Consider the following 12,559-nt stretch of genomic DNA (forward strand, 5'->3'; position numbering starts at 1 on the left):
TGCGATTGTATGAATTTTGTAAGTTAAGATTTCTATAAACTTCAAATTGGTAAATGGTAGAGCTGGCAGGGTCATCTTAGTTATAACTTATTTATTTTTATAGAAAAGAGGAAATGCATAGGCCCAGATGGGTATAGTTTATTGTCCAAGATCACACAAAGAGCCGATACCAGAACAGAGATCACCATCTGTGCTTTTCTCCTGACTCTGGTTCACCATATTATTTATTTATCGAGATTTACTTATTTTTAAATTTTTATTTATTTTTATTTATTGAGTTACAATCATGCAATGCTTCCCATCCTCCATTTCCCACCGTCAATAGGCCTAAAGTAGACCAGGCAGGTGCTATTCTCTGTGGTGATGGTGGTGGTGGCAGTAGTGGTAGTAGTAGTAGTTGCCTGTAATTTATCTCATTTGCCCATTCCCCTAGAGGTCATAAACAGTTTCAGATTTCAGTTGTGAAAGTTTCTGGTTACTTAAGATTGTTTCATCTATGAGTTAACCTTAGATACTGGATGAGGGAAGGAAATAAGTGCTTATGTAGTGCCTATTATGTAAATCTACTGTGCCTGTGAGGTAGGTATTGTTTTTGTCCTCATTTTACAGATAAGGAAACTGAGGCAGAAGTCAAATGACTTGCCCAGGATGACATAGATTGTAAGTAAATGAGGCTGGATTTAAACTCAGACCTTCCTGATACTAGATCTAGCCCTGGATGACTGCTGAAATTGTACATAATTTACCACTTGTAAAGACCAGGAGAAAAAAAGAAAGACATAGGTAGATATAGGTATTGTGTGGGGAGAGAGTAGAAAGTAGCTAATCCTTTTTCTAATAATGTTTCTGCCTTTATTCTTTCATTTAGGTCAGCAGAATTTTATACAGCTTCTGTACAGCATTTAAGCGTTCTTCCAGGCAAGTGTCAGATGTAAAGGACTCTGTTCTTCCTACCCCAGACAGTGATGTATTTACCTTCAGTGTCTCTTTGGAGGTCAAAGAAGATGATGGAAAAGGAAACTTCAGGTAAGGGAGCTAAGAAATAGAATGAAAATAAGTGTACAGATAAAAGACCAGCCAAAGCAGAGGTTCTAGAAACAAAATGGCAACACAATTCTTTAAAATAATGTTGAAAATTTGTATTTTTTTTAATAATTTAGTTCTTCCTGAGTGGAGTATAGCTTTCCTCTACATGTTCATATGAAATCTTTCTTTTCAAAGCCTTTTTCATGTTCTGCATTTTACAGTAAGCATTTTCTGATCCCTTTAACTGAAAATAATTTCTCTTCTTAAAAATATTTTTGGAGCACTCTTTTTTTTCTCCTTTGGGCAGACCAGATTTTCCTTATATTGCACTAAGCTTTCTAATTCAAGGCCCTGTTGTTCTCTGCTTTTGCACTTAGTGCCCAGGAGACTTTCTCGTATATAATAAATGCAAAATCAACATAATGTTGGATTGAATAGGTATGTATTTTTCTTTTTAGTCACCTTTCTCCCCATTTTTGTGTACTGTCTTATTTTTAAATGGCCCTTTTTTGGAAGTCACTTTTCTCCTTCTAGTTAGTAGGAAGATTTGAAAACTACATTTTTTTTAAAACCCTTACCTTCAGTCTTAGAGTTAATACTGTGTATTGGCTCCAAGGCAGAAGAGTGGTTAGGGCTAGGCAATGGGGGTCAAGGGACTTGCCCAGGGTCACACAGCTGGGATGTATCTGAGGCAAGATTTGAACCTAGGACCTCCCGTCTCTAGGCCTGACTCTCAATCCACTGAGCTACCCAGCTGCCCCCCAAAACTACATTTTCTTTTGTGTCTCCTTGACCAGTTTCATTAGCTGAATAAGCTAAGCAAAGTGGAAATAGTGACAATGATAAAAAATAATGACAATATTAATTAACATTTATGTAGCAATGTGCCAGGCAGGCCCTATGCTAAAATTCATTTTATTATGATTTCATTTGATCCTCAGAAAAACCCTTCAGGGTAGGTGCTATTTATACTGAGACAGATAGAAGTTATGTGACTTGCTGAGGGTCAAACAAAACAAAAACAAAACAAAATTTGAACTCGGGTCTTCCTGACTATAGACCTAACACTCTCCACTCCATCCCATGCTGAAAAATTTTTAGAAACATTAAAAGTGAGAATGAAAATAATCAGAGATATAAAGGGTGAACCATAGTTAGATTTCACTGATCATTATTTGGAAAAACAAAAGAGGAATCTAAGCTCGTCTATATTGCTGAAGTTTGAACAGAGTGGCTTCTTGCTTGGTCTCTACAGTGAAATTTGTTTTTATCAGTTAGAGGCCGAAGGCATAGTGTCAAGAAGTTCAGTGGGTAGGTAATATTGATGAAGGGTACCAGTAGCTAATTAGCTAGAAAAAATAATTGTAATTGAGTGTATACTTGTGAAAGTGACTTTTATCTTTTTCCTTTTTTAAATATATGATGATATCATTGGATAGCATTTTGTCTAAGAATAAAATATTTATTGCAGAAATATCACCTTGTAGATGAAGGTCCGTATTACTCAAAGCTATGGTTTTTCTTGTAGCAACATATTGCTGTGAGAGTTGGAAAGGGAGATAAGGAAAACTGAGTGCGACACCATTGATACTTTGCAAGTGTGGTCTTGGAGAAGAGTTTTGAGAGTCCCTTTGACAGCAAGGAGACCAAATCAGTCAGTAGTTAAAAAAATTAATTCAGACTATTCTTTGGAAGTTCAAAAACTGAAGCCGAAGCTTAAATACTTTGGCCACATAATGGGAAGTCAGGACCCATTGGGAGAAGGCAGGGAATCACTGGAAAAGTTGAAGGTAAAAGGAGTAGGGGAAGGCAGAGGATAAGATGGATAGATGGTGTCGTGGAAGGAACCAATAGGAACTCGAGCAGACTCCAGGAGACAAGAGGAAAGACCAGCCTGGCATGTCCACGGGCTCATGAAGAATTGGACATGACTGAATAACTGAACAACAACAAACATTTATTGCCTTCCTTGATGAGTCAATATGAAATCTACAAATGGTTATTCTGTGACTGAGCAGAAGAGATAATGATTTTGTTTGCCAACACATTTCATAAGTATAAACTGTGTAGTTAATGAGGAACATTGGAGGGAACTATGGAGGTCATTGTTAACCATATTGACATTTAATTGCTGATGTGCTAATTATACTCCATTTGATAATATTTTCACTATTTTTCTCTTGAATAGCTTTATTTCCAAATCTCTGGATGTCTTTATAGTAATAAATCCTCATTTTTATAGAGTACTTTGAAATTTTGTAAGGCATTTCCCTTACAGTAATCCTGTTTTATATCTGTCCTGTGTGCCCATCCACCCATCTGCCCACTTATCTGTCTTTCTGTCTATCTAATTACCGCTGGTTCTCCTGTGGCTCCAAGAAGCTGTAGCATGTGCAGTGGCTGTACTCCAGTAAAACTGCCTTGGCAGACGGGCTATAGGCTATGGTTGAGGGTAACCAAGAGGACTCAAACTAATAGGTGAATTAGGGGAATGCCTGCATCACGCATAGGAAGACTTCCTGTGGATGGATGAGAGCAGTTTGGTCCAGTGGGCTGCACAGGTGGTAGAAGCAAGTGTTGTGGAGCCCTTAGAACTTTGTAGGACCTCGTAGATGCCATGGTCATCCACTGCATCCCAGGCCATCACATCGTTTGTCTTTCCACTGAACCTTGATGACTCTGGAAGAGAAATCAAAGCTGAAGAGTTTGTGCAACTCGGTTTCACTTAAATCTAATTCATCTGCAAGGCAAGACATCACCCAGTGATGTTATTGGTCTTCATTCAAAATGAGGGATGAACAGCAACAACAGATCATGCAAATAATGGTGTAAAACTGCACTAAGACTTTTGGGATACCATATATTGCCCCATTTAGCTGATGAGAAAACTAAGTTTCTGAATAGTTAAATGATTCCCCTGTGGTTGTGCAGCGAGTGCCTACTAGAATGGAAACCAAGGTCTCCTCTCTCCAAATTCAGTTTTCTATATGGTGACATTGTCTGCTCCTTGTAATTCGGGTGTAAGCTAGGATTCGACTATAGCTTTAGTTGAGTGCTTTATCCTCTCTTAGCCAAGGGATGAATTACTAGAGTACCTAGACATAGCATTCATGTTGTAAAGGTCAAGAAATTTAGGCTTTCCCAATTGACAAATGGTCAAGGGATACAAATAAGTAGTTTTCAGATAAAGACAAAACTATTAATAAGCACATGAAAAAATGTTCTAAATTTCTCACAATTAGAGAAAAGCAAATCAAAACAACACTGAGGTACAACCTCACACCTAGCAGATTGGCCAATATGACAGTAAAGGAAAATAATAAATGTTGGTGGGGTTGTGACAAAATCAGGATACCAGTGCATTGCTGGTGGAGTTGTGAATTGAGCCAGCCATTCTGGAAGGCAATTTGGAATTACAAGTAAGGGCTTTAAAAGACTGCCTGCCCTTTGATCCGGTGATACCACTACTGGGTTTGTACAAAAATATTGCTGCACTCTTTGTGGTAGCAAAAAGTTGGAAAATGGGGGGGGGGTTTCCATCGATTGGGGAATGACTGAACAAATTGTGGATTATGATGGTGATGGAATACTGTTGTGCTGTAAGGAATGATGAACTGGAGGATTTCTATATGAACTGGGAGCAGATCCTCAGTGAACTGATGCAGAGTGAAATGAGCAGAACAAGGAGAACATTGTACACAGAAAGTAAAACATCAAAGAACAATCCAATGTAATGGAATTTGCTACTAGTAGCAATGCAACAAGCTAGGACACTCTTGAAAGACTTATATGAAAGAATGCTATCTGCATTGAGAGAAAGAACTATGGGAGTAGAAATGCAAAGGAGAAGAGGGGAGAAAAAGAAGATGAATCATGTAAACATGGAAAAATACTTAAAATTAAAAAAAAATTAAAAATAACAACACAAAAATCAAATTTAGGCTTCATTGTGATAGAAATGGAATCTGATATTTTGGCACCACTTAAGACATGGGTTTCCATTTTTAGTCTTTCTCCTTCTATCTTGTTTCTTCTTTCTTCTCTTCCTTCTTCTTGTCTTAGGTCAGTAAGCATTTATATTGTGCCTAATGTGTAATAGGCATTGTGCCAGGTGCTGGGGATACAGAAAAGTGAAATACAAAATAATCTTCAGACAGAAGGCACTAGAGTTGGGAAAGGCTTCTTTCTTATTTTTCTGTCTCCTCTTTTTCTCCCACCCTTTACTCCCATGCTTCTTTTAGTGTAACTGATACATCCCACCACCGACTCCCTGAAATCCTCAAATCTTTTCCAGACAAATGGCTACTTAACCAAACCTCCTTCTTCCTGTACTTGGGGAGTTTATTTTTAAAAAACTTAAGCCTTTTTTATGCTCCGTTAGAGGATCTTTCCTGTGTTAACCAAGGTTGGAAATTAATACCCTGTGCTTACAGGCTAATTTTTGGGTATGTTTTCCCTTAAAAAAAATTCTGTCTAGCTTCCATATTTAAGGATTATATTGAATTGAAGATGTACTTTTCGCAATAAGTTTTATAGCTTCTTTCATGATTAAGAGACACCTCGGATGGAATTGACAAACTGTTTTACTTTGTAAATTCTCTACCAAATTACAATTTTGTTTCTTTAATGCGGCTTTTTGAGCATAAGAAGTAATATTTTCCATGTTATACTAATCTGTATTATTTTTTAAAAAGGCATGAGAGGCTAGTTGACCAATCATGTTGGGACACAGAAAGATAAGTAGTGGATGGCATATGCACTGCTTTAGCTTCTTCAACATATGAAAAGAACTAGATGACCTGACTAGTTTTCTATGAAGTAGTTTGAGAACACCATGTAGAAAAGTCAATAAAAAAACATGATTATCATTGGCAAAATACATGGATTAATGTAATTACATTTTTAGAAGGCCATTCTCATGTGTTAATTTTAATGTGTTATATTTTATTCTTGTTGTTTTATCTATTTTAGCCCTGTGCCCAAGGATAGAGAGAAATTTTATTTCAAATTGAGACAAGGAATTGAAAAGAAGGTTGTGATCACAGTGCAACAACTGTCCAACAAAGAACTAGCAATTGAAAGGTAAGTTATGTAAGGGGTAAAATTATGGTTGGACTGAATATTTAAGAATATGGTCGCCAGGAATTAATTAATTACTTAATTCCAAATGAATTACTCAAGTTAGAATGACTTTTATGGTAGTTTATTTACAAATAGAGAGTGAAAGTAAGGAGAGAAAGACAGACAGAGAGAGAGAGAGAGAGAGAGAGAGAGAGAGAGAGAGAGAGAGACAGACAGACAGACAGACAGACAGACAGACATACAGAGACAGAGACAGAGAAACAGACAGAGAGAGAGGCAGAGAGAGAGAGAAACACTAAACCAGGCAGGGCTTCAGAGGTTAATTAAACAAGGCTTCTAGCCACCATGCCTAGTGTCTCCAGAAAAGCCAAGGAAAGACAATCAGCCTTTACTCACCCACATGCCAGTCTAAAGGGAAGCAGTCTGAGGTCTCAAGCCTGAGATCCTCCAAGGCCAAGTTCAAAGAGAAAGAAAGACCCTCCTCACAGGAAGTTACCACCATATTTAAAGACAGTTCTTTGTGTCACTTCCTATGCCTTTGGTCCACTTTTACTTGAACCAATGGTGGCTTTAACTTTGCTTTGGACTGCCTAGGGGGCCGTCAGTTGTTTTTATTTGTCACTCACACGTGGGTCATAGGCCCCCCTACCCCCTTAAAGATTAAGTGGGGGTGTATACATTCCTGGTGGCTAAAATCCAAAGAATAAATAGGGGAGAGTTAATCCCATCTTCACAGTTATATTTTTATTTTTTAAAAAAAACTACCTTCTGTTTTAGAATCGATACAGTTCTAAGGCAGAAGAGCACCAAGGGCTACTAGGCGATTGGGGTCAAGCAACTTGGTCAGGGTCACAAAGCTAGGAAGTGTCAGGCCACATTTGAACCCAGGACCTTCCATTTCTGGGCCTGGCTCTCTGTCCATCTAACTGGCCCGGTTATTTCATAATGATTTAAAAATGGGAAGATCTGAGATGGAAATGAGCTGGATTGTTTTAGGCCTATATGTATGTGTGTGTAAAAATGTATACACACCTCTGTGCTTCAGCACATACACGTGTGTGCACATAGGAACTTAGTGGGTTAGAACATTAACGGAGACCTGTTTTATAGTACCAGATCTATCATTAACTATGTCTCTGGCAAATCACCTGGTTCGATGCCTCAGTTTGACCATTTACAGATTGTTCCATCTTTACTAGACAAAATTTGAGTGCTTTTCTTGGAGTAGATCCTCGTGCTTGGAACTATTCCAGAAGGGATGCTCCAGGGTTCTCAGAGGATCACATTATCCTACCTGATGCATTTTCGGCCTATTTTAAAATAAATAGAATAATACATGAATAGAAATAGACACTGTTGAGGTTAAATATTGAACTTTCAGACATCCTTATTAATGATGAAATCTTTAATTGATAAAATCCTCAGTTTTACAAAAGTCCAGCAGGTGGCAGCCTTGTCCTGAGAATTCTGAAAAGTTCTGCACTCATAAAACAGATACTTCCCAAAGACTTGGCAAACAGTTGGGTCACCTTCTATAATGCTATATGGTTGCAATGTGTTTTATTTACAGTATCTCATTTTATCTTCACAACAGCATTGTGAAATAACTTGTAGAAATAGCATAATTATTTTTTGTACTATTAATTACAAATGAAATTAAGTGATTTGCCTAAGATTATAGTCTCTAAGTGGTAGAAAAAGATTTGAACCTCATTCTCAGAACTCTGTGTCTGGGACTCTTTCTCCTATACAATACTAATAAAGAATGGCTAGGGAGAAAGAATAAATTTAAAGGTGAAAATTGGAAAAAAAAAAGGCATTTTCCTGAGGGTTTGTAGTTCTTTAATTAGTGATCAAGAATTCATGTTAAGAAATAGTGTTTAAGGGGGGCAGTTGGGTAGCTCAGTGGATTGAGAGTCAGGCCTAGAGACGGGAGGTCCTAGGTTCAAATCTGGCTTCAGACACTTCCCAGCTGTGTGACCCTGGGCAAGTCACTTGACCCCCATTGCCTAGCCCTTAACCACTCTTCTGCCTTGGAGCCAATACACTTGACTCCAAGACGGAAGGTAAGGGTTTAAAAAAAAAAGAAATAGTGTTTAGAAAGTTCAACAAAAGTTTGTTTTGTGATTGGATTTTTAAGAAATATAGTAACAATATAGGGAAAAAAGTTTCCCTATTATTTCATTGACAGTGTACATATAGCTGAATGTGTGTGTATAGGCAAATCTTACCTGTATATCCTTATAGCTAAGTCTTTTGACAGCATGGACTAATTTTCATTTTGTATCTCCCATAACTAACATGATATCTCACTATCAATTAATTATCCTTAGTAAATGTGATTAAATACACATGTATCCATATATACACATTTATCTACCTTTTTTCTGGCTTTATATCTTTTTCTCGTCTCTATACACATGCACATTATATATGTGCCACTTCATGCATCTTTATTTACAACATACAACACTATGCTCTTCAAAAAATTCATTTATAAAATTAACAGTTTCAAGATAAATGCAGAATTACCCATAATTTAATGAATATTTAACAACTCTACTTAATCTGAACTCCGAATCATGACAGACTTGCTAACAGTACCCATGGGTGGTGGTTTTCTTAACCTGGGCTTTCTTTGTAGGGATATTTACAGTCGAGTTTTCAAGCTAGTTTAATACCTGCATAGATGATTTCATTTTCCAAGACTCTTATCCTTTAAGTTTTATTTTTTTAATTAAAAGGAATAAGGTTTTATTTTTAGTGCATAGCTATGTTTTCTTTTTCCTATTTAGTTTATGTCTCTTTTGTCCTCATAATAACAATAATGGCTAGTGTTAATGTAGAGATTACTATGTGCTAAGTGCTTTATCAAAATTATCTCTTTTACCCTCAAACAACCCTGAGAAGTCGGTGTCATTATTATTCACATTTTATAGTTAAAGAAATTAAGGGGAACAAAGATCAAGTGATTTGCCCCAGGTCACACAGCTTGTTAAATACCTGGCCCTTCCTTCTATCCATCTTGGTGCCTTCTGCCTTGTCTGTCTTTTGTCAATATTCCTGCTCATTAATTTTTCTTTTAAAAAAACCATTAGGGGGAAAAAAAGGGGCAATAGAATCTCAATACAAAATTTTAACATCACTTCTTAGTCTTATCACTTCACTGATTTTTTTGGACATTTGTGGATTATGTGGAACTTCATCCTTTGAAAAAAATCTGTGATTCTAACAGGTGGAATGAAAATGTTTTCTTTGTGCTATTCAGAATCTGAACTTACTTCTATAAGTATTCATTGACATATTTTCCATCCAAAAGAGCAGTTTGGACACTTAAATATATTTTATGAAGAGATTACTTTCCTTGTACTGCCAGTTACTTTTCATTTTGGGAAAGCCATGTCTTGGATTTCCATAAAGTTGACAGTCTACAGAGAATGTTCATATTTTTCCCTTTTCAACTTTCTGAGAAAAAGTTGAGAATAAAATTTTTCTCTCTGTATTTGGCACAAAAGCTTACTTTGATTTTGAAAATGGCTAAAATTTTAAGAAGTGTGAGAAACTGTGATCTGGAAGATAATGTATAGATTTTGTATGAAAAATAGCAGTGATTATGGATTGCATGAAAATAGAGGGCAATACCTTTTTTCATGCAATTAGTTAAATAGAAGTATAATATTAATGGTTAACATTTACACAGTGCTTCAAGATTTGCAAAACTCTGTGTTTTTGTCTCAATTTTGTCCCATTTTTCCCTTAAAATAACCCTGGGAGGCAGGTGCTATTGTTATCCCCCTTTTGCAGATGAGGAAACTGAGGCAGATGGAAGTTACTTAACTTTTTGGCCTAGGGTCACACAGCTAATAAGTGTCTGAGGCAGAATTTGAACTCAAGTCTTATTGACTTTAGATCCAGTGTTCTATCCTGTGCTTCATACATAGCTCTGAGGATACCAAAAAAGAGAAGAACAAGGTCTCTGCTCTCAAGATTCTCATTCTACTGGGGTTGGAGCGCACCACCAATTACATATGTTAGAGCTCTATAGGATGTCCGTGGGAGGTGTTCTCAGACCCAAGGCACTAAAGGGGTGAGGTCCAGGAGACAGCTCTTGCAACAGTTTGGATTTGAGCTAATTCTTGAAGAAAACCAAAAGGTGGGGATGAAGAGGGAAAGCATTGCAGGCAGGCAGGACCACCAGTGAAAAGACAAAGGATCAGGAAATTGGGAGGAAGCATCAGGAAGACCAGTGGTGCTGGGTGGGCCAACATGTAGAGGGTAAAGAAGCATAAGAAGACCCAAAAAGCAAACCAATGAGAACCTTAGATATGAAGGCACTCCCGGCAGGGGGACCAGGAAGGACTTCCTGAAGGCAGTGACAAGGGAGTTAAAGGAAGCCGGAAATTTCTGGAGGTACAGATGAAGGAGGAGTGGATCCCAGGCAAGGAGGCAGGAGATGAAGTGCTGTATATGGCTTAGCAAGTAGACCAATGTGGTATAGTTGTGGAATGGGTTGGCGTGATTACTGTGTGAGAAGCCTGGAGAGGAGATAGGAAGGGGCCATTGAAAGGAGCTTTAAATGACTGGGTAAAATTCATCATAGAGGTGATGGCGCATCAATGGAGTTTGCTGAGCAGGGAAAATGGCACGGTCAGATTTACACTTTGCTTTCTGGGAGAAAGTAGTGTCCTGAAATCCCAGAGAAAAGAAGGTATTACGAGAAGATGGCAGTCAACAGTGTCGAAGGCAGCAGATAGATCAAGAGAGATATATATAAATAATTTTTTTGATGATACTTTTCATGACTCCCTTTGCATGTAGTCATTATAGGTTTCTATAGTGAGACAGTTTCCTTATCCTTGGTCCCATGTATCTCCTTCTGGATCTCCTGTGGTTTAAATTTGTGGGACATGATGTTATTCCAAGAAGGAGAACCATATGGCATCAATTGGGAGAATGTTGGTGTGAAAAAGATGAGTTTTTGTGTCAGGAAACAGCTTGGGAGCACTGGAAACTGCTTAATTTTCCAAATGCATACAAAATTTAAAAACATTGAAGGATTGACTTTCAAACCTACCTGGGGTCATGGTAGAGAAAATCCATAGAGTAAAAGTACAGGATAGAGAGAAATGAAAACTTGGCAGGGCTGGACATCTTTTTTAAAATGGAGGTCCTGGGAAGAGTCAGCCAGCCAGCCAGTGGAAGTAGTTTCAGTCATGGAATGCACTTTAAGGGTGAAAAATCCATGGGTGAATGCACTTCCTCTGGTATACGTAGGGTGAAGAATTCTATGATGAAGAGGTATCTCTGGCATGGTAGATAAAATAGTAGAGTCAGAAATATAGCTTGGAGAGGAATTTATTAAAAATCATGGAGGATCCAGAAGAGCTTTTGTTTACATAAAATTGTTAATTTAAAAATATTTATTAACTCATTAGAGTAACAATAATAAAGCCATTACATATTAATGTAAATATTATATTTTTATGAAAAAAGCTTTATTTTCCAAACAAAGTAGTGAGATGAACATGGGATTATTTAACCTGTTTTCCCAGATCTCTTAATGTTTGACTTAATCAAAAAAAGTTGGATTCTCATATTTTCTTCTGTATTCAGTCTGTTGTGATATGTTGTTTTGGTATGAAGAAAATCTGGTCTCATGAATATGTTGTTGGAAAAGGGAGGAGAATTTTAATAGGCAAATAATATCTTAGTATTATGATGAAAATAATTTTGACTTCTCAGACATTCTAAAAGGGTCTCTAAAATCCCCAGGGAGAAAGTTGTTTATGAGTCAAGAAGGCAGATTATAGAGATTATAGTGTCATGAGGAGAAGAAATAGAAATGCTGAGTATAGATGACTTTCTCAAGGAGTATAACTAAAAAGGGGATTAAAGGTAGAGGATGATAGCCAACAAGAATGGCACAATCAAATGAGGGTCTTATTTTAAAGGATGGAAACATAGGCATGTTTATATGTAGCAGGGAAGCAGCTAGTTGATAGGAAAGAATTGATTATTAAAGAGCAAGAGAGTAAGTATATAAGAGGAACCAGTTCTCTGGAGAAGACAAGAAAAAATGGGATCCTTTGTGTATGTAGAGGGGTATGCTTTGGTAAGGAAAAGGGCTCTTTGTTCACATGAGACAGGGGTGAAGAGAACACAGTGGAGGGATATGTGTATATGATGTGACATGAAAAGAGAGGGACAAATTCTTGGCAAATGGCTACTGCTCTTTCAGTCAAATATGAGGTGAGGTCTTCAGAGAGTAGGGCCAAGTTTGTTTTGGGAATATTGACGAGGGATGCTAAGACTTCTACTGACAGAAGATGTAGTGAGTGGGATAGTATATCCTTTGGAAAGGATTGCCTTACTGTAGTGAGGTCCCTGCTGGTAGTCTGTAACCTAAATTTTTAGTAGATGCAGTTATTATAGTTTTTTGAATCTCCAGTTC

General features: G+C 37.3%; 1 protein-coding gene across 4 annotated transcripts in view; it reads left to right on the plus strand.

The window, feature by feature from the left end:
• The window catches only part of RABGAP1L (RAB GTPase activating protein 1 like), a 705,349-nt gene that overhangs the window by 107,780 nt on the left and 585,010 nt on the right, over positions 1 to 12,559 (plus strand). For all 4 annotated transcript variants that reach the window (XM_007480823.3, XM_056815570.1, XM_056815569.1 and 1 more), the window contains exons 6-7: positions 869 to 1,026; positions 5,998 to 6,108. In XM_007480823.3, coding sequence (XP_007480885.1) covers positions 869 to 1,026; positions 5,998 to 6,108 — 269 coding nt within the window. The remainder of the gene's footprint in view (positions 1 to 868; positions 1,027 to 5,997; positions 6,109 to 12,559) is intronic.

Source organism: Monodelphis domestica, chromosome 2 (assembly GCF_027887165.1).
Source record: "Monodelphis domestica isolate mMonDom1 chromosome 2, mMonDom1.pri, whole genome shotgun sequence".
In the NCBI taxonomy this organism is placed as follows: domain Eukaryota; kingdom Metazoa; phylum Chordata; class Mammalia; order Didelphimorphia; family Didelphidae; genus Monodelphis; species Monodelphis domestica.